The sequence below is a fragment of the Prionailurus viverrinus genome, chromosome A2 (assembly GCF_022837055.1).
Source record: "Prionailurus viverrinus isolate Anna chromosome A2, UM_Priviv_1.0, whole genome shotgun sequence".
NCBI classification, from domain to species: Eukaryota; Metazoa; Chordata; class Mammalia; order Carnivora; family Felidae; genus Prionailurus; species Prionailurus viverrinus.
The window spans coordinates 18,572,570-18,596,674 of NC_062562.1; the positions used below are offsets into that span (position 1 = coordinate 18,572,570).

Genomic DNA, 24,105 nt, shown 5'->3' on the forward strand with positions numbered 1-24,105 from the left:
CTGTGTACACCGCCCCCCGCGCGCCCACGTGCATGCATGCACAGTTGTTAACACTGAAGCTGCCTCTTTGGAGCAGCCTAGTACGTCAGGCAGGGCCAGCGTTTCTGGGCACTTGCGGACGGACACTCGGCGACAGGAAGAGCTTGGGGGTTTAGTGGAACTTGGTGAATAAACCTTAGGCGGTGAAAGAAAAAGTGACTTTATGCTGAAGCAGAGGACAAATAATAGCACTTACAGACCTTAGCCAAGATCTTGGAGCCCACCTGTCTCTGGATGGGTCTCCTGTGACCTTTCCATGGACCCATTGAGGAGTAGTAGGAACAGAGCCCCGAGCTGGCAACTCTAACCATCTGGAACTCTGACTTTCCCTGGGGCTGCTTATCAGGAGGGATCAAGTGACCTCAGAGGACCTTTGGTTTTAAAATAGTGTAAACAAAATAAACGTTTTTGTCTGTTTGTCTGTCAACATTTTTTTCCTGGCCCCTTCCACTCCCCAGGTATCCCATGGGAAGGGAGGGTGTGTATGGGAGGACTGACTCTAAACTGAATAGAACAAGAGTGGGACAGAGCTGTCCTCCAAGACTGGAAAAATGGCAGCAGGGACAAGAGAGTCAGGGGCAGGTAACCTCTGGTTTTATGTTGCTTCTTCAGGCCTAGGCTCAGGTCTAGGCTCCTGGCAGGTAGGGCCAGCCCAGCCCGGGTAACAACGGCAGCTAAAGGACTCCCAAGCTCCAGGGCTGCCATCTGGCTGCAGATGCAGAAAGGCTTCCAGCTGTCCTCCATCTTGGCGGGCACAACGCCCATGGCCATGGCACCGCTGGTGACTGCAGGTTATGGCTGCCCTGGTCACATTGATTACATAGGGACCCAGGGTGCCCACTAGGTAGTCATGGAGATGCCAGCACTTCTCCTGTGGAGAGGGGAAGTATGTATCAATGTTCCTGCTTCATGGCTCTGACATGGTCTCTCCCCCGAACCCTGGGATCCCAGGATGGGCTGTACGGCAGGCTGGAGGGGCAATGATCACCTCAGAGCTGGAGAAGCTCAGGTCCCCCCAGAGCACCACGCCGGCTGCCCCTAGTGCTGCGGTCACACCAATGGTCTGCACGAGGTCATCCTGGAAGCAAAGAACTGCTAAGCCAGGGCTGGGCTGGTCAGATCCATCTGGGCCTACCTCTACCTTCAAGAAACTTTTCTGGCTCATTACCATGATCTGATTCCACTTCTAGAGTAAGGTTACTTGGCACTGAGCCTCTGAGTGGCTTCTTGGGTCCTCCACTCAGAAAATGTCTCCCCTCAGACCAGGGCTCCAAACGTTGGCCTTGCCTTCCCCCTCAAGATTTTCCAAGGCAGAGCCATACTTCCTTTTCAGATGCTCCAGGATAGTACCTCCCCACTCAGAACTAGATCAGGGTCTCCCCATCAAATTCCCCTGGGCAAGGTCTTCTCTTCAGATCTTCCTAGGACAGGACCATGACTCCCCACTCAGACCCCTAGATCTCAATTTTCGCTCACCTGGGACAGGAACCTCCCAGAATGCCGGTATGTAAGGCGGGCATAGGCCAGGACAGGCAGGGGATGTGGGTGCCCAACAAGGGCCACACGGAAGGCTTCTTCCAGGCGGTATCGGACAAATGCCTGGTGGTGAATAGGTGGCAGCTTGGGTGGGAGGTAAATGCTGGGGAAGAGGGCGCTGGAGGCAGCCCAGAGCCAATGCAGTTGTGTGTTTCGGGCTAGAGTGGCTGGGTGGCAGTGGCCTGTGTAATTGAAAGCTGTACCATGCCAGCCATTGCCACAGGCTGGGAAGCGATAGAAGCCCCAGAACCCATGGGGCTTCAGTGCCTGGCCTAGCCGTAGTGTGTCCTCCATCAGGGCACGGGCTGCCTGTTCAAAGCCAGCACGGGCCTTGTGGAGCTGCTCCTGGGGGTTCAGGTGGGGGAATATCCGCTGTGCCCAAGCCCATGAAGCTTCCTGGTAGGCTCGGCGGCGGCCCCAGTTCCCGGCCCAGAGTGGACACCACTCTTCCCAGTCCAGCACTGCCAGGCCAGCAAAGCCACGTTCTAGGCTGAGATGGATCTGGTAGGCAGCCCGTGCCAGGTGGTGGTCAAGAGGGACAGCCTGGGGGATGCCCCCGTTATGAGCTGTGCCCCTGGGCCCAAGGTAGGGATAGAAGCCAAGCTGGTTCTTGTAGAAGATGGTGATGTTCTGGCCATGGAAACGCTGGCCATGGTTGGCTGTGATGCCCAGAGCCTCTAGTGGCAGGTGCACGCCAAAGCGAGTCTTACAGTGTGCTGAGGGTATGTTCCATAGCACAGAGAAGGGACGTTCAGGAGCCCACAGCAGGGGCTGGCCACACCCCAGGCACAGGGCCATTCCTAGTACCAGGGCGAGGCCCAGCTGCATGATCATGCCCCAGGGACAGAAACCTGCAGGAGAGAGGGGGTGTGAGCTTAGAATTCATGGCCATGACCACACCTTCTATACAGCAGGGAAAGCTGGGAACACTCCTCCAGCTACTCCCAAGGATGGAGGCTGGGGAAGGATGGTCCCCATGTGGTCCTCTAGGCCTCTCAAACCAGTAACACCCTACGTTGGCCCACGTAGCTCCCGTGTTGTCCATCTCTGTCACAGCACCACTGTGCCTTCTGACACCTAGCCCACTCACTTCTCACCAGTCCCCTCTGACCTCTTTCTTAGACCTTGCCCCAAGAACACTTAACATCCTCCCCTTTGCCTGGCTTAATTCCTACTCAGCTCTCAGGTCTCTGCTGTGACATCACCTCCCCTGGGAGGCCTCCTGGGTCTCTAAATGCACTGAGGGCACTTGGGCTCCCACTGTCCCAGCACGGATCCTGACACTGTATGCCTGCCTGTCTCCCCTGTCCCTTGGGTCGAGGTACTGTCTGTCTCGTTCCCCATTGCCTGTGACCAGTCCAGAGCCTGACAAACAGTAGCCCCTGAGTGAATAGTGATGAGTGAATGTAGAAGGGAACGGATACCTTGTCACCTGGGTTTGGCAGAGTGGGAGGGGCAAAGGGCAGGTGTCCCTTTATCCATGGCCCTAGGGCCAAGGTTGATCTGGGGACTCTTGCAGAGATAGGGGATCTAAGATGAAGCTGGGAGGTGAGAGTGAGGTCAACAAATAAACTGTCACAGCCACATCCAACAGAAGCCTTTATTCAGCCACACTGACAGCTCTGAGCCACAGCCATGAAGCCATCTACTGGCCCCCACTGGTACTCAGGAAACATAGCCAGGCTAAAGCTGCTCCCAGGGTCTAGGGACTATGGTATGGCCAATGGGCTGAGGCCCAGACTGTCCTAGGCAGTCCATCAACCCTGAAGGACAGTGCCTTGTCCTGGGTAGCCCTCAGATGTCTTTTTCCATCCAGAATATGGGACATCCTCTCAGGTCTTGGTATTGTGTCTCCAGCAGGCTTTGTGGAGGGGGCCCTGCAGGAGGTGGGGGTGAGGTGGTCACGGGCTCAGGCAGGGGAGGAGGTGGCGGCAATGATGGCCCCTTGGGGGCTCTTGGGGCAGTTTGGGCAGTCAGACTAGAAGCCTTGCAGGGTTGCCGGGGAAAGGGGGCTCTGGGGAAGGCCCTGAGCAGGGTGGCAGGCAGCCGTTGGCTGGTGAAGACTAGGCCCTGCACAGGCTCACCCAGCTGGTAGCCCAGGTGGGCATAGAACTGCAGCTGGTCATGGGTAGTGAGGTGTAGTCGGCGGAAGCCCCGGGCCTGAGCAAAAACCTCCAGGCCCTCCATGAGGCGGCGGCCAAAGCCACGGCCCCTCAGAGCCCGGGCCACCACCACTGTCTCCACTAGGAGGCTCTGGGGCCGGTCCAGCACCCGTGACAAGCGGGCATGGCCCACCACGATGGGGGCTGCCTCAGGTGTGGGGCTGGGGCTCAGCAGCATCAGGCAGAGGGGGAAGGCGTCTGAGGACTGGCCCAAGGAATGCAGGCGGGAGGCACGGCTGCGGGGCCACTGCTCATTGATGAGGTCGGCACAGGCATCCAGGAGCTCAGGTCGGCAGTGCACAGGCTCCAGGGTCAGTTCAGCCAGGTTGGGGGCTGAGGTCTCCTCTGGCTGGTGTGCGGGATCCAGGGTCAGCTCAGTCGAGCCAGGACTGAGGGTCATCTCTGGATGGCATGCAGAACCCAGGGTCAGCTCAGCTAGCCTGGGGCTCAGGGTCAGCTCTGGCTGGTGTGCAGGATCCAGGGTCAGCGTGGCCAGGTTGGATCTCAGGGTCAACTCTGACTGGCATGCAGGATCCAGAGTCAGCTTGGCTGGACTGGTACTCAGGATCAACTCTATCTGGTGTGTAGGGTCTAGGGTAGGAGTCAGCTTTGATGAGCCAGGGCTCAGAGTCAGCTCTTCCCTACATGTAGGATCCAGGCTCAGCTAAGTCAGGCTGGGAGCCATGGTCATTTCCTGCTGGGTTGCAGGTGGCTCAGTGCCAGGCTGGGGATTAACAGCATGGTCTCCAGACAATGGTTATCTCCTCAGACCACAAGGATGCTCCTCCTGTAGACAACAGCCATGCTAGGCTGTGCCAGGAAGGAGGACAGTGTTGGGGCAGGGAGGGGCTGACAGAGTGCTAGGGGAGCCATGCATCCTGGAACTGGTAAGCTACACCTTGTCTCTGTCCCATACTCACCTGATGGCACAGGTCACCTGGAGACCATCCCTTATACCTGACTCAGGTGACTCACTCAGGTGACAGTAGAGGTAATGGTTCCAGGGTGTCCTGCCCCACATTGGAGGAAAGCTGAAGGCTAAAGGCTGGGGCAGAACCCAAGAGTCATGGCCCCACTTTCTCTGGCTACAACTCTGGCCTCCCCAGAAAGGGGACCTAGCCTACACCATCATGGTTGGCTGGCCATCAGAACATGCAGACTAGGCACCATGACCCCCTACTTAAACCCACCCAAAACTCCCTCTGGCTGTCCCCAGGAACTCCCCTGCCCTTTCCTTCTCTTTACACTTTAGGTCCCAGCCTTTCTGACCACTTGGGCCATGCCTGTCACCTGACCAATCCTGGGATACCCATCACCCACCCGTTAGGATCAGTTTTCCCCTCACTGAACTGCCTTTCCTGCCTGGAGCACAGAGCCCATGCCCCCCCCCCCCCCATCCCCATGCAGCTCAGGACACTCTGCTTGGGCATGGACCCAACTGTCCCCTCACATGGGGTTCCAACAGCACTAGCAAGGGGCCTGGCTCACTGTCACAAAGCAATGTGGCTCTTGCAGGCTTGGTTCCCCACTGGCCTGAGTTTCGTAGTCGCCCTAGATAAGGACCACAGTTTCCTTCCTAAATCCACAAGGGTGTCCAACGGCCATCAGGTTGGGGGCTCAGACCTCCTGTGCCTAAACCCCATTGTTTGCCAGTCCTACCCCAGGCCCTTCTGCCAGGAGAGTCTATGCTGAGGGGATTCCTGGCAGTGGGGGATCCACTGGGCCTCACTTTTCTACTCACTTGCTCCAGAGAGGACGTCCTGGCTCTCCTTCCCCACCTCCCCCAAAAGGCCCCATGAGCCTGAGGCCAATTCCACACTGGTCAGGCACAGGTAGCCCCCACAACCCCACACCCCACTCAGAGGATTATAAGCACCTCACCTGCATCGGCCACCTCCGCAGCAGCTACAGCTCTGGACCAAGAGGGAGGAAGCCCCAGAATCCACCCCTAGGTCTGGAGCCCCAGACTTCCCCGCGGTCTTAACCCCTTCGTGGCCAACCCCACCCACTATGGGCGGGGCTCCTGTGTCCTCAGGGAGAGGCGGCAGTGTCTTCTGTGCCTCGGTTTCCCCCTCCCTCCTAGTGGATGACAAACCGTGGAGTTTTGGGGGGGAGGGTGTGCTTCAGCAGCTTGACTCTGGGTGGGTGTGGCTCGGCATGCTAGGGGAGAGAACGACAGAAGCAGGGAGGGCGTGCGGGACGGCATAGCTACTTGAAGACCGCACGTATGGGACAGACGGGGGACAGTGAGGACGAACATAAGGCGCATGGGAAGGGGGAGGTACTGACATGCTGAAGCCAAGCTCCGGGACGCTTCGCGTGCTCGCTCCGCGCGGGTCGGTTTCTCGCTGTCTGTGGTTTGGACTCTTCTGACCGCCCGCGCTGGCCCCTAGCGGTGCGGCGGACGCACTGCAGCCGTCGTCTCCTGCAGCACCGGACCAGGTCGACTTTCTCTAGGTAGCTAGGCCCCACCCCGCCTCCGCGCGCCACGGCTTAGGCTCCGCCCCCGGTTCAGGGCGTCACAACACCCCCGACGCAGACCTGGTCTCTGCCATGGCTCCGCCTCTGCCCCTCCAGCCCCGCCCGAGCCACAGCACCTCGCTCCCTACGTATCCCAGCTGGGACCGAGCGCAGGCTCCACCTCCTCCCCGTCGCCTGCAGGCCCAGTATCTGGCTCCTGGGCACCTATTAGATCCTCCCGGATTCCGCTCTACCGGGCCCGTCGCGCCAAAGCCTTGGCCGGGTACAGGTCCCTCCTCCACACGGCTCTACTTCCGCCTCGCCTCGCCTCGCCTCGCCTCGCCTCGCCTCACCTCGCCCCACCCTAAGCTCAGGCAGGCCTCGGCTCCTGTGGTCCCCGTTTGGAAAGGGGTCCATTGTGGAAACGATCAGGTAGAGCTTCCTCCTGAAATTTGGGCCCCATCCTCGGAAGCAGCCGCCCTCGGACAGACGTCAGGCCTGAGTGAGAGAGATGAGCCTTTCCTGTGCCCTCTGGATCCCGGCTCCTGCACGTTTTAGGCACTCCATTAATAGCTCCTGAAGCAAGAATCGTGTCTGCTTTATTTGCGAGCTTGGTGCCTCTGAGCAGGTTGCGTGCAGGGCTGGTTACTGTCAACACAGTAGGAGTCAAAGTGCTTTACCTCTATAGTTAGACAGCCTGGGTTTCGAATTCCAGTTTCTCTATTTTCTGGCTGTGCAGCCTTGGGCAAAATGTTTGCCCTTCCAGTGTGTGCCTCAGTTTCCTCATAACGTCGTGTTAGGATCAAGTAAGTCTACTTAAAATGCTTAACACAGGACTTGAGGAAGCGTAGGTGTTCAGTGAATGTCAGTTCTTGTGATTGCTACAGTTTAAAGACTGGCTTAGTATCTCTGGAGATGTTTATGACCCAGCTGGATGGGTGCTGGAGGCTCTAACCCCTTAGGCAGCTATCCTGGTCTATAAGCATGTGCAGGCATATGCTCATGACCGTGGCTGAATGTACTCCTGGCTGTCACCATGACTTGTGTGTGACTGCTTATACTGGAGAAAGCTCTGGCCAGGGGCGCCTGGGTGGCTCAGTCGGTTAAGGGGCTGACTTTGGCTCATGTCATGATCTCGCGGTCTGTGAGTTCGAGCCCCGCGTGTGGCTCTGTGCTGACAGCTCAGAGTCTGGAGCCTGTTTCAGATTCTGTGTCTCCCTCTCGCTGACCCTCCCCTTTTCATGCTCTGTCTCTCTCTGTCTCAAAACTAAATGAAACGTTAAAAAAAATTTTTTTTAAATAAAAAAAAAAAAAGAGAAAGCTGTGGCCAGGCTCAGAATGCATTAGGTTGTGAAACTGAATAAAGGAAACCTCATTTAACATGGAGTTGGAAAAAAAATAAATAAATAAAATAAAATGGAGTTGGGAGGCTGGAAGGGGGAACTCACCCATGCCACTCCTTGCAGCTCTTTGCAGACCCAACAGGGAGAAGCCTACTTTACTATTCCAGCAGGAGGAAAGATTTTCTCATTGTGTGACAACAGCCCAGCCAATGAGAGACTGCCATAACTCAGTCAATGAAAAGTCACCACACTTTGAACCCCAGGTTTACTCCAATGGACTTTCTGTTTGTAATGGGCCCTTCAAACTCCCCCCTTTCCTATGTAAAAGATCGCTCCTCTTTGGTTTTGCAACAGCTCACATGTCTCAAGTTGCAATTTTCTACTGTTCCTGATTAAACCCATTTTTGCTGGTAAAATAACTTTTATTTTTAATGTCAACAAGATGTTCAATGCGTGTATCCTAGTTCGTGGCCAATTACCACGTGCCTTGCTTCTCACACCATGCTCCCTTCCAGCCACGGTAGCAGCGACATTTGAACTCCACAGCCATCTGCATCCGATCCTCAAGTGAGAGGGCACCTTGTAGGGTCAGGGGCCCGCCACCAGGTGTGGGCTGGATGGAGAAACTGGTGGGGTTGAGGATGAGGAGGGCCTCAGGGTGGCTGGGGCGCCTGGCACAGCGACCATGGCCTGAGCATAGGGCTTGACTGCACAGAAGAGCCCCGCTGGTCACGTTGAGGACAAAGGGCCCCAGTGTGGTGTCCACATACTCCTTGATGGCCTGGCATGATTCCTGAGTAGGAAGGGGAGCAACAGGGACACCATGGCCATGCATGGGCCTACCTAGGGCACTGAGGCACTCACCTGCTGGCCAGTCAGGACTGAAGGGATAGAAAGGGTGGGCCAGGGTCTTGCCAGTCAGCCTGGCAGCTCCACCCCTGCCCCTGCCCCCACCCTAACCCCCCTCCCCCCACCCCGGGCCTGAGCTCACCTTAGTTCTTGTGTTCTCCCAGCTCACCCAGAGTACCACTCCTGCTGCCCCCTGGGCTGCACTTTCCCCCAGGCTGTGCTCCAGCTCGTCCTGAGGAAAGGGACATAGCTCTGAAGGGCCTTCCTCCCTCCCCACAGCAGATTGCTGTAACAACACTGGATGGGACAAATAATTCATAACCCCCACCTGGGCTTTTCTGGCCCTGGTGGTGAGAGGCAAGCCCATCCTCACTCTGGCCTGTGCGTGCCATGCACCAGGCACTACGTCTTTCTGATGAATGAAGAATCATCTGTGCTGAGCACAGAGCGTGGCACACAGAGCTCAAGGAATGGAGAATGGATGAAAGTGCCCCAAGGCCATGCAGCCTCACTTACTGGACCTGATGCCTGACAAAGTAGGCTATACAGTGGGTGGGGTTATAGAGGGAGACTCACCAAGGGCAGAAAGCGGTTTGTCCCGTCGTAGAAGATCTGGGCATAGGGCAGCACTGGCAGATCAGGGTCCCCAGCACCCACAGCCACACGGAATGCTTCACCTACACGGTGCCGCACATACACCTGTCCCTTCCCTGTGCCCTCTAGCTCTGTAGGCATGTAGATGCTGGGGTAGAGGGCACGGCTCTGACCCCACAGCCACCCCAGCTGGTCATTCTGGGCACAGATACCCGGGGGGCACTGGCCTGTATAGTTGGGGCTTAGAAAGTCATAGTTATAGCAGTCAGGGAAGCCATAGAAGCCCCAGAGGCCACGAGGCCTCAGTGCTTGCCCCAGCTTGAGGGTGCCTGCCATCCAGGCCTGTGCAGCCTCCTGGAACTGGTCCCGAGCTGCGGCCTCCACCCAAGGAGCTGGCCAGTCAGGATGCTGTGCCTGCACCAGTGACCGTGAGCGCTGCCGATAAATGTCTTTGGCGTCCCAGTTGAAGGCCCAGCGTGGGCGCCATGCCTCCCAATCGATGACTGCCAGCCCTGAGAAGTCAGACGCAGGGATGGCAGCCAGGATGTCCTGGAATGAGTGGGCCAGGTGGGTATCCAGGCTGGCATTCTGGGGCAGCCCACCAAACACAGGCTCCCCGGCAGACGTGTAGTAGGGGTAGGTGCCCAGCTGGTAGCTGTAGAAAATGGTCATGTCAGGGCCGCGGAAGGTCTGCCCCGGGTTGGCCACCACATCAAAGACACTGACGTCCACGTCCACGCCGTATTTCTCCAGGCACCACTGGGTGTTTGCATTCCAGATGGTGGTGAAGGGCTGGTTGGGTACCATGGGGCTCCTGGAGCCTTGGGTTTTGTCCAGCAAGGTCAGGAAGAGGGCGTAGATGGGAAGCAGGTGGACTGCCATGGCACAGGGTGGTTCTAGTGAAACCTAGCCAGGGGAGGCAAAGCTGAGAGTAGGCCCTGAACTCTCTGACCCCTGCTCAGGGAAGGCTGGCCAAACCCCTTGCTCATTAATCCACCCCTGCTCTGGGTTTAGGTAAACACTGACCTGCAGGGCTCAGGGAGGTCAGAGGGCAAAGGAGAGGCTTGGAGGGGTCGCACTGCCACTGGAGGGGCCTCTGCCCTGTCTCCCACAGACTTTGCCCTGGCCTAAGCTAACCAATCCCCTTCCCCAAGAGCCACAGAAGCCATGATATGTGTTTTCATAAGAGCCAGGCCCTCAGCCGCGAGGCTGACCTGACTGTGATGGGGGTGTGGGCGGGGGGGGGTCCTTTCCTGTCTCTCCCGGCAGGAATCCTGGCCAGCCATTGGAGGAGGAGATGCTCAGTGACCAAAGACAGGTCAGCCCTACCCTCCTTGTATCCCCGCCAGTCTGCCCACTTGTCCCTGCTGACCTCAGGGCTGAAGGGCCTCATCCTCCAAACTTCCTGACCCCAGGCTGAGGGCCTAGGCAGGGCTCAGCAAGATTCTGTTCCTCAACTCTGCCCCCAGCTGCACCAGACTCTTGGAGGAAGCTGCTGCTGCTGGAAACTCTGAGCTTTTGTAGGGGGTCACCCCACCCAGTCTGGGGGCGGGCTGAGGGGCAGGCCCGGGGTTGGAGGGCTGGGCCAGGCAGCTGAGCCACCTCAGCACCCCTAACAAAGTGCCCTTGGTAGGAGGTGGGGCTGGGCCGGAAGCGGCCCCGCCCACTGGGTCAGCACTGGGGCAGGGCTTTGCGGCTTTATTTGTGTTGGGGTGGGGGTGGAGGCAGTGCGGGGGAGGGGGTTGCTGTTTGGTTGGCAGACCCAGCTGGCAGGCCTGTTTGTGGTACTGGAGTCTGGGTGCCTCAGTACCTATACCAAGGGAGCCTACTTTCCTGCACAGCTGCACTATGACATTTGTGGGCCCTAAGCACTTTTGCTTTTTTGGGACCCTTTCTCAAAACGTCAAAAAATACATTTTACAACTATGTTGGTATAAAGACAAATATAATCCCAACCTAAGTCATTATATATTCATTATTAATATATATCTTCTTCTGATTAAAAAAATTAAGATTTTGGGGGTCCCTAGAAGTATTGTGGCCTCAGACCCTATACTGACTATGCCTAGGGGGGTAAGTCACTTCTGCTTTCGGGACTTGAGTCTGAAAGGCGCTGTGTCTGTGAAGTCAGGGCTGGTCAGTGAGTGTGTCTTTGTGAAGCCCAGGTCAGCTACTATCTAGGCCTCTGTGCAAGCTCCAGTAGAGTGTGTATGTGCAAGTGTGGGACCTGGTGACTGGATTGGGTGTTGAAGACTCTGCTGTCCTGTGACTATGAGATCCCATGTTTGACCACGGGTGTGTCAGTGACCACATGTTTGTTCATTCCTTTGTGATTTCACTTGTTTGCTGATTCAGAAGCTGATTATTGAGACCTGCTAGGTCCCCAGGCCCAGGCTTGCCTGCCAGGGTGGGGTGAAGGGAACATCATGTCCCTGGCCCAGGTGAAAGTGCTACCTGAGTGAGTCTGCAGCCCAGTCTGAGCCTGAGCCGGTGATCCCCTGCCTGGCATGGTGGTCAATGAAGCAGTGACACACCTGGCTATCATCTGGACCTGGTCCTGCAGGCAAGGATGGAGAAGCTGACAGTGGGCCCATGGTGCCAGGGGGCTGTGGGTACATCAGCCAGGACCCAAGCACAGCATCTAATCACAGAGATGGTGGCTGCTGATCCTGGTGGAAGCAGGGTCCCAGAGTGATGGCCACCAGGCTCAGGGAGACTGGCACAACTCCCCAGGGCTGAGGGGACAGGAGAACATCAAGGCAGCCCTGACTCCCTCTCCCTAAGGCTTTGTACTACCTTCTGGTGCCCCTAGAAACCTAGGCTGCAACTGGCACAATCCAGCCAACCATCAGGCCAGCATCCTCCAGCTGGCCTCAGTCTAGGGGAGAAGTTCTAATGGTGGAACGGCAGGAAGGAACACCCAAAGCCCTCCCTGACCCCAGGGCCCTGCCCATAGACCTGCCCTTGCCGAGTTGGTCTGGCCAGATGGGCCCAAGTTCTGTGTGTGTCTGGGGTCACTCCAGCTTTGTGGTCACTCCAGCCCTGCCTGCCCTCTCTGCTCTCATACCCTGCCTAGGCCACCTCACTCCCCATTACCCCCACCTGCCCACCCACAGATCCGGCTGTCCCTGAGTTGCACTTTCCACAAGGCTGTCTTTCCAGGTCCTCCTGGAAAGTGATGTGAAGTGATCACAGGTTTGCACGGAGTGTCACAGCTGGGTAGGTACAGGCCACAGCTGTTTGGGGAAGGTAACAGTTGTATAAGGTCAACATGTGAAGGAAATCACAGCTTTGCACATGTATGTGTAGGGGTCCAAGCTCGGTGGGAGAGATCACAGATGTGGGTGTTACAGATGCGGGTGGGATAGCTCACAGGTGTGTTTGAGGGTCCCAGCTGGGTATGGGAAGTCAGAGGTGTAAGGGAAACAAGCTACAGCTTCTCCTTCTTTGCCCTCTTTTTATTGGCTCCATTATCTCACGACCTTATTGACAATACCTTCATCTTCTGTCTAGCAGACCTCTCCCCACCATAGCCATGAACATCTGGGCACCCTTCCGCCCCAGCGTCCTCCTCCACCATGTGAACTGACATTGCCTTCCCTGAATTACCACCGAACCCCTTTCCCTCATTCTCTGCCATCACCGGCCAGAGGGATAAGGGATCACTTTACAACCTGAGTTGACATCAATTTGGTGGGGCTCGCTTCTCCAGGCTCTGCTCCCATGACCACTTCTGACTCAGCCTTTGCATCTAGTGTGCATCCCCATGGAGACAGGGCTCTTTGTGGTGTGCCTCACACATGCATCCCAGCCCAGCACCGGCACATGTGTGCATTATTTACTGAATGGGTAAGGGAGTCACTGCCGTCAGGCAAAGTCAGGCTTAGTGCTGCTCTTGGGCTGCCCCTCCTGCCCTGCCTGCTGTAGCCCCTAGCCTCAAACTGTGAGTCCCAGTTGTGTTCTGACTTCCTCCAGATTTTGCCCATGCTTTGTCTCTCGCATCAAGCTTCCTCTTCCCTTTTCAACTCAGTGTAGGAAGGACTACCTCACGGATATCTCCCTTGTGGCTGGGCTGCCCGCGCCCCCTCTTCACCACTTGGCTGTTTCTCTCCACAGCCAGTGTTTGTTGAGGACAGGGGCTGTGTCATCACCGATATGGACAAGGGGACCTTCAGGTGTGGGTTTGATGGCTGAGGAGAAGGGCAGAGACACACCAGGTAACTTCCTTCAGAAGCAGGGTAGTAAAGCAGTCCAGAGCCAGTCCGACTGCTCCAGCTGCTACTTGTCTCCCTTGGGACAGCTGAGGACAGGCTATACTTCCCACGGCCGGGACAGAAGTGATCTTTGAGGTTGTCTCTGCTCCCAGGCTCAAGATACCTCCCTCTGGCCCCATCATGCATCTTTGCAGTGGGACAGGGATGAGACCTTGGCGTTCAGATCCCAAACCCCAGTGGAGGACTGTGACCCAGCTGGAGAGAGGGCTGTGTGGCTGGAGTCTACTGCCCTTGGGAGCAGGGAGTGGAGGAGACGCCCTTGCCTGTGGGAACAGCAGGGAGGGGTGGTCTGGCTACTTGCCCAGCCTGGGAAGATCAAACATCCACTTCCCCTTTCTCCCTGGGTGGGCAAGGCGAGGTGACTGGCACTGGCCCAGCTGGGGATCCAGGGGCAAGTAGGAGAAACACAATGAGCCCGGTCCCTCACAGAAGGTTAGGCCCAACCACTTTCCAATCAATATGGAGAAAGCAAGGTCCTTGGTGTTGGGGTGGAATGTGAGTCCCTCTAGTCCCACTGGCCCCTGCCCCATCAGGCAACAGCGGAATGGACAGCTCTGGGCCTCCAGGTCCCACAGATGGCATTTGACAGATAAGAAGTCCCCAGCAGAGAGTCTGAGAGACCCTGGATTCTCTTTCACATGTCCTGGCCTAGTTGCAGACAGTCCAAGCACAGAAGAAACTGTTTTATATTTAATTTACAAAAGAGACCCCAAAATAATAATAATAAACCATCCAGGGGCAGGAGAGTAGGGTCAGGTCCTCTCTGGCCCGGCTGTGTCCCTCTTCCTCTCTGGCAGGGAGAGAAGGGACCTTTTGGGGAACTGCCCCTCCCCCTTAGAACAGGGGGGTGAGAGCTGGTATGGATGCTCTACTGGGCATCCCAGGGGCTCTGCCCCCTCCAAACTCCAGTTTGTCCACCCCTTGCAGGCTCCTATGTGCCTGGCAGAGCCATTGTGGCAGAGGCCAGCTTGTTTGGCAGCCGGGTGAGAGACCCCTATAAAGTCCAGGTGAGGGCCAGGGCTGCCACAGCCAGTGGGCCAGTGAGGTGGGACCCAGCCCAGGCCCCACTGGCACCCCCAGCTGCCCGTGTGTGGTCCCACTGGCATTGCTCACCGCCCCAACCTAAGTAGCACTGGCAGCGAAAGTGCGTCTGCAGGTGGTTGAGATCAGCCCAGCTGAGCTCCCCCTCTGGTCGCAGCTGCGGCTCACCAGGTACATGGCTAGGCACCAAGCGGAAGCTGCTGGCACTGAGGTGCAGGAAGGTATTGGCGCTGGGGTCGCGACGCACACAGCGCCCATGGCCATGGCACTGGGCCCGGCTGCAATACTGGGCAGCCCAGGACACGTTGACTACGTAGGGGACCAGCAGCCGCGTCAGGTAATCCTTGAGGTACTGGCAGGTCTCCTAGGGGCAGAGGCCAGGGATCAGGGTCAGCTGCCTCAGCCCACAGGCCCAGATGGAAACTCTATTAACCTTCCTTTAACAGCACACACATGTGTATCTGTACATGCGTGCTTGAACCCTTACTGTTCCTGCTGAGAAGGGAAGTGGGGACAGAGATGGACCCAGAAGGGCACGTAGGGAAGGAACCCTGTCTTCTCTACTGGGACCAGGAATGCCTTGGGTGGGAGACTAGGTTTGCCCACCTTGAGGGTCAGCAGCTCAAAGCCCCAACTTTTGCCTGGCCCCTGCAGACTCCACTCTGGTAGGCTGGGTGGGGGCACTTACTTACCGTGCTGGTGGTGTAGCCTGCATCGCCCCAGAGGATGACACCGGCCGCACCCAGGGCTGCACTCTCACCAATGGTGGAGATGAGATCCATCTGTGTGAGAGGGGGATGGTCACTGGGGAAGACTGAGACCACAGGGTGAGGACCAGGCAGGCTGGACAGGCCCTCACCCTGTTCTGACTTGCTGATCCCCTCAGCCCAGTACCCCTTCCCACCCCCAGGCAGAGGCTGTTTCACTTTCTCATTAGATGTTCAAGTCACTTGCACGCCTACTTTGGCCTCCGTTTCCCAAGCTAACGACCCACTTGAGCTGAAGATGTATCTATCAGGATAAACCCCAAAGTCAGAATGCCTAGTTCCAAGACCCTGCTTTGCCCTGGATGTGCTGGGAAGCTTTGGGTGAGTTTCTCAGCATTTCTGGACCTCAATCTTCTTATTTGCAAAATGGAGATAATGATGCCACCCTTTCACAAGGTTACAGAGAGAATGACACAAGGGAATGTAGATAGAAAACCGCGGGGCAGGAGGCCCCCTGGTAACCCAAACCTGCAGTGGTTCCCTGGGGAAGAAGGCAGGGTCCTGGGAGGCACATACCTCACTAAGCCCCGTGAGCTTGCGACTATAGGTGGGTCGCGTGAAGACGTAGACCGGGAGTGCGTGGTTGGGGTGGTGGGTGTGAGCCACACGAAGGGCCTCCTGAACACGGAAGCTGACAAAGTTGCGGCCGTGGGTGGAGGACGCAAGTGTCTCGTCCAGGTAGACAGAGGGGAAGAGGGCTGTGCTCTCTGCCCACAGCCAGGCCAGCTGGTCATTTCGGGAGACCTCAACGTCAGGGCAGCGGCCTGTATAGGTCTCCCAGTTCTGCACATAATCATGGTTATAACAGTCTGGGAAGAGGTAGAAGCCCCAGAGGTGCCGAGGTCGAACTGCCTTGACAAAGCGCAGTGTCTCCAGCATGAACTGCCGTGCAGCGAATTCAAACTCGTATTGCGCCTGCTTGACTACACGATCTGATGGCCAGTCAGGGTGGCGAACAGCCACCAACTGGCGTGATGATTGACGGTATATGTCCTTGTCCTGCCAGTTGCGCACCCACACAGGCCGCCAGTCCTCCCAGTCGATAACTGCCAGCCCTGCAGGCTCCTGTGTACGAATGTAGTGCTCCACGTGTTCCTGCAGCATCTTCAGATGTGCCCAGAGGCTGCCATTCTGTGGCACGCCACCGTGCACTGACCTCCCCACTGAACTGAAGCGGGGATACAGGCCCAGCCGGTCATGGTAGAAAATGGTGATGTTCTGGTTCACAAAACCCTCATTAGGTGAGGCCTGTACATCAAAGGCCTTTAGGTCCAGTGGCACCTTGAGGCGAGGGCCACAATCTTGTGTGGGCACGTCCCATGCTACCACAAAGGGTCGGCCTGTAAAGATGGGTGGCGCTGTGGGCTTGAGCTGGGTGGCCCATGCCGCCGCCCACACCACAGCCAGTGTGATGGCAGGGCCCAAGCCTGCCCACATGCTGGGGGCTACAGGAAAACGGTGTCACCTGCCTGGCACCAGCTCAGGAACTAGGGGAGAGATGGGAAAGAGCAAGTCAGTCTAGAGAATCAGCGAGGTGCCCACCCCAAACCCATTCACACTCCCCAAGCCCACGCTGTGGGGGGCACCGTGCCCAAGGCTGTTGAGACCCTGTTACGTGACTATAACAGGTCTGAAAGACCACAGGAGGGAAGGGAAGACACCCTGGAACTCCCTGCCAGGAGCATAGGATTCCTTCCTGGAGCAGGTGGCTTACGGCTGGACAGAGACCTCTGGTAGGTGTGTGACTCTAAGAATTGGCCGGCTGCACTACGGACTAGCTGTCCACAGATACAGATGCCTGCATACCACCCAAAACATGGTTTCAGAGAGCCTCGAACCCGCGGCCCACTCTGTACTCCATGAGGAACTCCTGGTCCAGGGAAACGATAGCATTTGTATAAGGAAGGGCACGGCTCATACAGCCACAAGGAAGCTGGAACACAGCCGCGAAGCTATCATGTGTGTAACACCCGCCAGGAAGAAGAGCGAGAACGTCAGGACTTTGTCTCGAACGCACTCTCCCAAGCTTGGTGGAGGCCCCACCGGGACAAAGGGGTGGCGGACCTCCCTCGGCGGCGCCGGCGGACCGGCCCTTCGCTCCGCAGCCACCGGGAACGCGCCCCACACCGCCAGACGGGTCCCGGGAGGAGCTCACTCCCCCTGGCCTTTGTGCTGGACCCCGCCCCCGCCCCGCACGTGGGGCCAGTGCCCGGCCGGGTGGGGGTTGGGTTCCTTGGCCGCACCGCTGAGCGCATCCCCTGGACTTCTGAACCCAACCTGAAGGAAGAAAGCCGCTAGGCTTGCACTGCCCGCCCTCACCTCGCGCGGGGCGCTGCCGGGACCCACGCCATGGCCACTGCCATCCCCGGCCTAGCCCGGCCCGCTCCGGCCGCTAGCCCAGGCGCAGCCCAGGCTCCGCGCCTCTGCTGCTCCGCCCCGCCCCCTCCCCACCCCGGCCCGCGGGCCCTTTAAGAATCCAGCGCGGAGGTGGGCCTGGGGCAGGACTTGTGGCCGGGGCGGGAATGTGTTCCCGACTTTCGCGCAGCCAGTGCCACGTTTCAGGCTCCAAGGCCCCCAGATTCTTCCCCGAGGAACGTGGCCATCCATCTGGGGCCGTGAGGCCCCTCCGAACAGGGCTTTCTTCTGGAATCTTAGGTGCTAGTGCCAGTCAGCCCAAAGTTTCCTCCCCCACCAGCTCACTGTCGGTGGTACAGTCCTCCCCGCTCCGCCGCGCGACCAGCCGCTTAAAGGGACAGCGTAAGAGTCGGGAGTCGCGCAGGGAATAAAGAAGGTGTTCCTCCGCCTGTCCGTAAGGTGGTGCTGCTGGACCCGGGGCCTTGGCTGGGGGCAGCAGAGGATCTGGATCTGTACCCGCGAGTGTAGTTCCCAGCCGTGGGGCCCTTAGTTTGGAAAGAGGTATGGTGACCAGAGCCGATCTCTGGTTTCCCAGGACAGTAACGCCCAGTCCCCTGTGGATCGGGGGGCTTCCCGACCCCCGTCCCAGGTCTGAAGGGAAGCCCTGCCCCCTACCAGACTGAGGGAGGGGGTCAAGCACCCTCCTCTGGGCCCTTCGTAGGCAGGGCCGAGGTAGTAGTTGTCTTGGCAACACGAGCTGTGGGTCGCAGCTTGGTCGGCTCCACTGGGGGCCGGTAAGCCCAGCGGACCCTGGGAGTTGGGCCCCCTGCCCCCGACTTGCATTAGGGACAGGTCAAGTCCTCCGGTTCTCTCCTGCCCAGTCTCTGTGGAGGCTTGTAGGACAACCCCCCCCCCCCCCCCCCTTATTTAAACTCCTAGGAGTCTGCTACTCTTGCAGAAATAGCCGACCCGACTGCAGAGAAAAGCCGGTCTGGCTAGGGGGCTCCCCCGGGCCTCCACCGGTATCCTGAGCCCTTTAGTCCCGCAAGCCCGTCCCTCTGGGGAGCAGGCTTGGAGCTGGACCTGGGCGAGACCTCCCTGCCTTTTCCTAGATCCTCTCTTCCGTGCTGGACTCAGGTCCTCAAAGGGCCCGGGTCTGCACCGCCAGCCCATTCCGAGCGCTGGGGAGGAGAGGGAGGGAGCGCTCCTGTGAGCGGGTCTATGGGGGTGCAGACCAGTCGCCTGCACTGGGCTCACCTGTGTGGGAGCCCGTGGGCCCAGTAGGTCGGCGGCCTCCCTCCTTCCCCCGGTGAGCCTCTCCAGCTAAGCTACTCGCACCAGCTGCTGCCCGCTGGGCAACCCGCCGGCGACTTGATAAACTCCATCCCCTCCCACCCGCTCCCGCCTCCCACCCCAGCCCTTTTTCCTCACTTCCTGCTGCCCCTCTGAGAGGAAAGGGCCAGGAACAGGCGGGGGGGGGGGGGGGGGGGGGGGGGGAGGGGGGGGAGGGGGACGGGACCGCTTGACCCTGTTTCCCTCCCACGACAAAGACCCGCTGGCTGGCTGCCCTCCTCCCCTTCCCCCCTTCCCCCTCCCCCGAGTATGCCCTGGCCCTGTGAACTGCACTAGGTGACAGGAAGGCAGTGGGACCTGGCTCAGGTGACAGCCTCTGCCCTGCCGGCAGCTTCCTAACCCTGAAAGCTCTTCTCCCCAACCTTCTCTTGGGGTTGAGGCCCATCCTCAAATCCAGTAGCCTGTGGATGGAGGGGCCCCAGTGGAGGTCCTTTGGGGAGTCAAACTATTTGGGAGATGCTTGGCTGATGGTCCCCCAAAGCAGGTGGTGAAGAAGGGAACCAGTCATAAGGGGGCTTGGGGGAGCTTCCAGGAGCTGAGTCAATTTTTTTCCGCTGAAGAGCAGAAGCATCCCAAGTGTGACAGAGTGGACAATGTGCTGATGTGTGTGATTGTGCAGGGTGGGGGAAGGGACAGGGACTGGGAAGGGTCTACAGAGTGCTCTCCTGATGGAGGGCATTCCTGGATGGACTTCATTGAGACACTGCAGAGTAGGGAACTCTTATACCTGGAGTGAGAAAAGAGCTGTGTTTCCATGGGAAAGGGGTACTCATTACAGGTCCCAGCAGACCTGGTTCAGAGAGGTGGACAAGTCTGCATACCCTCAAATCACCCTGAGCCTACCCCCACTCACCCTACTGGCCCACCTCTCCAGTGCCCGGGCCTCTCTTCTAACAGAAGGCTGTGTAAGCCTGGGCAACTGGGGGAATTGGGTACACACCCTGGAGTCTGACGGAGGACCAGGGAGTCCATGACAGGGCAGGGGAGGGTGTGTCCCTGTACCATTGTGCTGGCTCCACAAGGGACACAAGCCTTGGAAGCTGCAATGGTGGGGGCCCCTGGGGAAACAAAGGCCAAACCAGACTGTCCCAGGGCAGGGACACTTCCTCAGGCAGCCAGCAGGAAGGAAGTGAGCACAGCCCAGTGGAAGGGAGTGGGGAAGCACTGCCCTGACCCCCATTGTTTCTAGCATTGGGGTCAGCTGGGGAAGGCCCAACACAGGGAGTTCCCCCACACTAGGACAGTGGTGATGGGTGATGGGATGCCATCTGGCATGGCAGAACCCTGGCCCTGGGGGCAGTAAGGGGGACAAAGTCTGACGTCTTATCAGGAAAGTGGGAAGGTGCCCAAAGAAGGACTACAAAGTCCAGGCTGCACAGGATGATCCTGCTCCAGACAAGTTTAAGCCTCCAAAAGACTGGCAGGCCAACTCCCCAGACCCAGAAGCCTGTGTCCCTGATCTCCCTCCTCCCTAGCTGGAAGTTGGGCTGACGGCCAAGGGCTAAACCTAGTGGAGAACCACTTCTCAGGGACTGAGAAGTGCAGGCCAAATGTCCACAGGGGGCAGCTGCAGGTGAGAACACAGGGTCAGCAGGGAACAGAGAAAGTACTAGGTGGCAGAGTTCTGCCTGCTAGAACAGAAACCCCAAGCCCACTCTCCTGGTGGTATCCACAACTAGTCCTGGGAGGAAGCAGGTAGGTTTGGGCTACAGAGCCTGGTGGTAGACCAAGGGCATGGTGGTACCCATCTGATTGCTGTCCACCTAGGATGGGTGGACCTAAGATGGCTCATGCTATGACCTCATGTGGGGTCAGCTCACACTCCTGGGGGCAGGACAGCTGTTCCAGAACTACTTGGGGTCACGCTCTCACCTCAGGTCAAGCAGGTAGGGACAATCCCTAGTGAAGCACCCCAAAGCCTTCCAATTCCAGGGGTCCCTACCTATTAAACACAATAGGTGAAAATGTCCCTCCATTCTGAGGGGGTCTGCAGTGAGGTCTGTGTGAATACACTGCCACCTGCTGGTTACAGCTGGGATGACCACGGGCTGGGCTCAGGCTTACCTTGATCCTTGATGATAAAGATGGGTCACCAGAGTGGCCCAGGCCTACCCACAGGACCCAGATGGTGGTCTAGACACTGGATGTCACAGCGGATACCACTCGTATGCAGGGTCTACAAATAATTTTATTGAAACTAAACAAATAACACAACAGTCTTCTTCTTAGATTAGGGGCCACCCTTCCCAAGCCATTTCCCACACTCTTAAAAGCACAGAGCTTGCACAGTAAGGAATTAAAAAAAAATCATTTCGATGTAGAAATCAGACTCTGCCCCAACATCATGGACTAAACTATTTACAAACTTTCACATTTTAAGTATTCCTTTATGGTTGATCTCTCCTTTCTGTCCTTACCCAGGGGCTCCAATACCTTCCCTTGACTGATCCTGAGGGATGGGTATACTTAGGGAAAGGGGTGATGGGCTCCTTATAGCTATTGGCACCAGCCCTAGGGTGCTGTCCCTCACCAATGGGTGGCGGATGGTCACCCAATGGCAGGGGTTTGTGTGGGGCTGGTTCAAAGGCATGGAGGACTAGACAAAGTAGATGGGTTGGTACAACTCCCCATAGGCACAGGCATCCATAGCCCTTCCTGATCCCATCTTAGGCCCTCTCAACTGGGATGTGTGTGGGGGCAACAAGTAGTTGCAGTGGGGAGGGATCAGCCCAGCCCTGGGTGGAGGGAGTATCCTCCTATACCAGTCCCATCTCCTATTAACAGCTGGCAAACTGTCCATCCGTCTGGGAGTGGGAACAGATGAGCAGGTAGACAGGAAGAATCAGGCTTGCACTGCCCCCAGCCTCTGTCCAACACAGGAGGAATCGAGGTAGCAAACGGCTGAAATGCTCCAACAAGGGGGTAAGGGAAATGTGGGAAGGGAAGTTCCCGCTTGCGTACAGCTCCTGCAGCCCAGGGGCTGGAAGAAGGCAGACCTTGCTTGTAAAGTGCTGTAACCCTTAGCAGGGCTGGGCCCTAGGCAAGCTTGGAAGAAAGCAGGCCAGGCAAGGGTGCAAGAACCAGGCATTCCTGACCAGCATATGCCCTGCCATGCTCCTTGTAGGGATTGCTGGGGAAGGTGGGCTGGTACCTCTGCCATTAGCCCTCACCAGCCGCCAGCCACCTCTTGTCCACATACAAACCAACACCCGACCAACACTGCAGGACTGCCCCGCTCACAGCTGAAGGTTCCAGGCCAATGCAGTTTATTCAGGGTTGTGGCCCCAGCTTAGGTTCCTTAATGGAAGCCACACCTTGAGCCTGGGGGTTTCTTGCTGGGGTAGGGAGTGTTTATGCCTGCCACTCCCCAGGCTCACACCTCATAGAGGATCACAGGAAAATCCACGTGGATGCGGGGAGGATCCAGCTTCACGATGCCCTGCCACGGAAACAGAGGCTAGTGAGGGCCAGCTTCTCCCTCAAGAGCTCCCACCATGACAGCAGACCCCATCTGGGTCTACCTCCACACACTCAGCATAGGCTCAATGACCACCGCCCCAGCCTCTCACCTGAGGAATCAGGTTCTTATGGACCCGCCTCAACTTGGCCCGCTTCTGCCCATTCTTAGTGACGATTGTCTCCTCGTAGAACTCGTGAGCCAGATCCCCATCCTCATCATAGAACATGGAGCTGTGTAGAGAGAGAGGGAACAGGCTGGGCTGGAGCCCCACACCCAGTCATGGCAAATGACCAGACTACAAGGAAGAGTGCCCGCCTCCAAATGGGGAGGAACAGCCTTGATGGGAGGAAGAGAGGATTATATGCCTGAAGGGTACGGGGTCTACTAGAAGCGAATGGGGTGGTAGCCAGTGCTACTCTGTCAGGCCTCAGGAAGAGACATCATATCAGAGCACATTGTCAAGGCAGCTAAGGCCAGTTCTCATCACTGGTTTGTTCAGCAAAAGTGGCCATTCCAACATCAGGCTCTTGCTTTCACCCAAGGTGGGCGAAGCAGGATGGCCTGGGCATGTGTCTCACTCCAGAAGATACTACTGGCCCTGGGTCAACCTGAGATGGCAGATACCTGAGCTAGGTGGGAACCTAAAGGGAAAAAGTTTGAATCCTCCCCACCCACCCCCAAGTGGCTGGTCTAGCCAAACTACCACTGTTCAGTCTCCCTAGTATCTACAGCCAAATCTCCAGCATCACCTAAGTACCATTTCCCCGGACCCACCAGGGCCAGGCCAATCCAGCGCTCCTGTTTGGACCCATGGAAAAAGAGAGGGAAGGTCAGTGCTCTAGATCTGAAGAACATACCTGAGTGGGGGTCTTTTACCCAGGCTCCATTCTCAACACTAGGACCCAGTCCTACTTTCCTAGCTACTACCTACCCTCAGAGGTCCAATGCCACCACCGTAGGTAACGGAAACAGCCAAATCAGAGGGTTAGTCTTCCCTCAGAACTGGGGGAGAGGGAGTCTAGGAGCCTTCAACTTGCAGGCTGGGCTGGAAGGGATGAAAAGAAACCCTCAAGTCTCAGGGAGACCCTATCTCAAGTTAACAGTACAGAGGGCCTACCCACGGACAAGCCTCTTCCCCTAGGCAGACCTTCAGAGCAGCCAGGTCGCCAGGAGCCGATTGCCCTGCTTCTCCCATCCCTTGCTCCCACGGGGGTCCAAAACATGGGACTTCTCCTGGTTCCGGCTGGAGCTCCCTGTGACTCGGGGCGCCCCGCCGCCCGCCTGTCTCCCCGGGGCGGAACCCGCGCCCTTACCCGCGGCGCGTGAATACGAAGGGGGGCACGACTCGGCCTCGCGGCCGCACCAAAGCTTGCTCAGCGACTGCTGACTCCGGGCCGCCGCCCCCCGCCCCCGAGGCGAAGGGCCACAGGCCCCGAGCTTTGGAGCCACTGGCGCCCATGTCAGGGCCGCCGGCGCATGGCGAGCCCCGCGGCCGCTTCGCTCTCACAGGGCCGTCGGAGGCACCATACCCTGCCTCAGCCTTCTCCCGCAGGTGCTTCCGCCGCCGCCTTCCGCAGGCTCCGCTGTCTCCACGGAAACCTCACTTCCGCTTCCGCACGCTGCCTTCTCTGATTGGCTGCTTCTCTCGTCGGTCCGCGGGGCGGGACCAATAGCCGCTCTCGGAAGGTAGGCATCCCAGTAGGCACCGCGAGACGTCAGGTCCCAGCAGGCCACGCTCTCTCCAGCAGGGACAGCTCCCACCCAGTAATGTGGAGGCTGGGTCCTCCTGGTTTTTGTTTGTATGGCGGCTCCGACGTTCCCGACCCCAGAGTTCAGGTCCAGCGGGCCTGCCCAACCACCGCCTTCCCCGCA

At 57.8% G+C, this 24,105-nt stretch overlaps 5 protein-coding genes across 9 annotated transcripts; all 5 read right to left on the reverse strand.

The window, feature by feature from the left end:
- Window positions 1–183: 183 nt before the first annotated feature.
- Window positions 184–6,424, reverse strand: HYAL3 (hyaluronidase 3). The gene is made up of 4 exons (XM_047849679.1): window positions 5,619–6,424; window positions 1,516–2,426; window positions 1,028–1,117; window positions 184–910 (listed from the first exon to the last, which is right to left on the reverse strand). The coding sequence occupies exons 2-4, from the start codon at window positions 2,407–2,409 to the stop codon at window positions 635–637; spliced, it is 1,260 nt and encodes a 419-aa protein (XP_047705635.1). The 5' UTR covers window positions 2,410–2,426; window positions 5,619–6,424; the 3' UTR covers window positions 184–634.
- NAA80 (N-alpha-acetyltransferase 80, NatH catalytic subunit) lies at window positions 3,162–5,591 on the reverse strand. The gene is given in 2 exon segments (XM_047849680.1): window positions 3,162–4,233; window positions 4,235–5,591. Coding segments are annotated over 2 exon segments (894 nt in total). The 5' UTR covers window positions 4,265–5,591; the 3' UTR covers window positions 3,162–3,369.
- A 1,453-nt stretch (window positions 6,425–7,877) lies between the features above and the next one.
- Window positions 7,878–11,820, reverse strand: HYAL1 (hyaluronidase 1). Of its 2 annotated transcripts, XM_047849675.1 has the most exons (4): window positions 10,356–11,810; window positions 8,966–9,889; window positions 8,532–8,621; window positions 7,878–8,333 (listed from the first exon to the last, which is right to left on the reverse strand). In XM_047849675.1, exons 1-4 carry the CDS (start codon window positions 10,374–10,376, stop codon window positions 8,016–8,018), a joined length of 1,353 nt encoding a protein of 450 aa, XP_047705631.1. In that variant the 5' UTR covers window positions 10,377–11,810; the 3' UTR covers window positions 7,878–8,015. The 2 variants fall into 2 exon arrangements, with proteins under 2 accessions (XP_047705631.1, XP_047705632.1); XM_047849676.1 differs by lacking the exon at window positions 8,532–8,621 and having other exon boundaries at window positions 10,356–11,820.
- Window positions 11,821–12,426: 606 nt separating this feature from the next.
- On the reverse strand, window positions 12,427–18,810 carry HYAL2 (hyaluronidase 2). 4 transcript variants are annotated; one of them, XM_047849671.1, is made up of 4 exons: window positions 18,678–18,810; window positions 15,582–16,552; window positions 14,991–15,080; window positions 12,427–14,662 (listed from the first exon to the last, which is right to left on the reverse strand). In XM_047849671.1, the coding sequence occupies exons 2-4, from the start codon at window positions 16,500–16,502 to the stop codon at window positions 14,252–14,254; spliced, it is 1,422 nt and encodes a 473-aa protein (XP_047705627.1). In that variant the 5' UTR covers window positions 16,503–16,552; window positions 18,678–18,810; the 3' UTR covers window positions 12,427–14,251. The 4 variants fall into 4 exon arrangements, with proteins under 4 accessions (XP_047705627.1, XP_047705630.1, XP_047705626.1 ...); XM_047849674.1 differs by lacking the exon at window positions 18,678–18,810 and adding an exon at window positions 17,766–17,787; XM_047849670.1 differs by lacking the exon at window positions 18,678–18,810 and adding an exon at window positions 17,385–17,568.
- Window positions 18,811–20,941: 2,131 nt separating this feature from the next.
- On the reverse strand, window positions 20,942–23,809 carry TUSC2 (tumor suppressor 2, mitochondrial calcium regulator). Its single transcript, XM_047849683.1, has 3 exons — window positions 23,547–23,809; window positions 22,343–22,463; window positions 20,942–22,212 (listed from the first exon to the last, which is right to left on the reverse strand). The coding sequence occupies exons 1-3, from the start codon at window positions 23,690–23,692 to the stop codon at window positions 22,147–22,149; spliced, it is 333 nt and encodes a 110-aa protein (XP_047705639.1). The 5' UTR covers window positions 23,693–23,809; the 3' UTR covers window positions 20,942–22,146.
- Window positions 23,810–24,105: the final 296 nt, after the last annotated feature.

Bases quoted from the DNA above. Each gene is read 5' to 3' on its own strand.
- HYAL2 (XM_047849671.1), bottom strand. From the start codon at position 16,502: ATGTGGGCAGGCTTGGGCCCTGCCATCACACTGGCTGTGGTGTGGGCG. The intron at 15,081-15,581 runs GTATGTGCCTCC...CCTCTCACACAG, and splicing joins AGCTCACGGGGCTTAGTGAG to ATGGATCTCATCTCCACCAT. The intron at 14,663-14,990 runs GTAAGTAAGTGC...CTCTGCCCCTAG, and splicing joins CAGGCTACACCACCAGCACG to GAGACCTGCCAGTACCTCAA.
- HYAL1 (XM_047849675.1), bottom strand. From the start codon at position 10,376: ATGAGGCCCTTCAGCCCTGAG. The intron at 8,622-8,965 runs GTGAGTCTCCCT...CCCTTTCCTCAG, and splicing joins CAAACCGCTTTCTGCCCTTG to GACGAGCTGGAGCACAGCCT. The intron at 8,334-8,531 runs GTGAGCTCAGGC...CTTCCTACTCAG, and splicing joins GGGAGAACACAAGAACTAAG to GAATCATGCCAGGCCATCAA.
- HYAL3 (XM_047849679.1), bottom strand. From the start codon at position 2,409: ATGATCATGCAGCTGGGCCTCGCCCTGGTACTAGGAATGGCCCTGTGC. The intron at 1,118-1,515 runs GTGAGCGAAAAT...CTTTGCTTCCAG, and splicing joins CTGGGAGGTTCCTGTCCCAG to GATGACCTCGTGCAGACCAT. The intron at 911-1,027 runs GTGATCATTGCC...CCCTCTCCACAG, and splicing joins TGAGCTTCTCCAGCTCTGAG to GAGAAGTGCTGGCATCTCCA.
- TUSC2 (XM_047849683.1), bottom strand. From the start codon at position 23,692: ATGGGCGCCAGTGGCTCCAAAGCTCGGGGCCTGTGGCCCTTCGCCTCG. The intron at 22,464-23,546 runs GTAAGGGCGCGG...CTCTCTACACAG, and splicing joins TTCGTATTCACGCGCCGCGG to CTCCATGTTCTATGATGAGG. The intron at 22,213-22,342 runs GTGAGAGGCTGG...TTTCCGTGGCAG, and splicing joins ATAAGAACCTGATTCCTCAG to GGCATCGTGAAGCTGGATCC.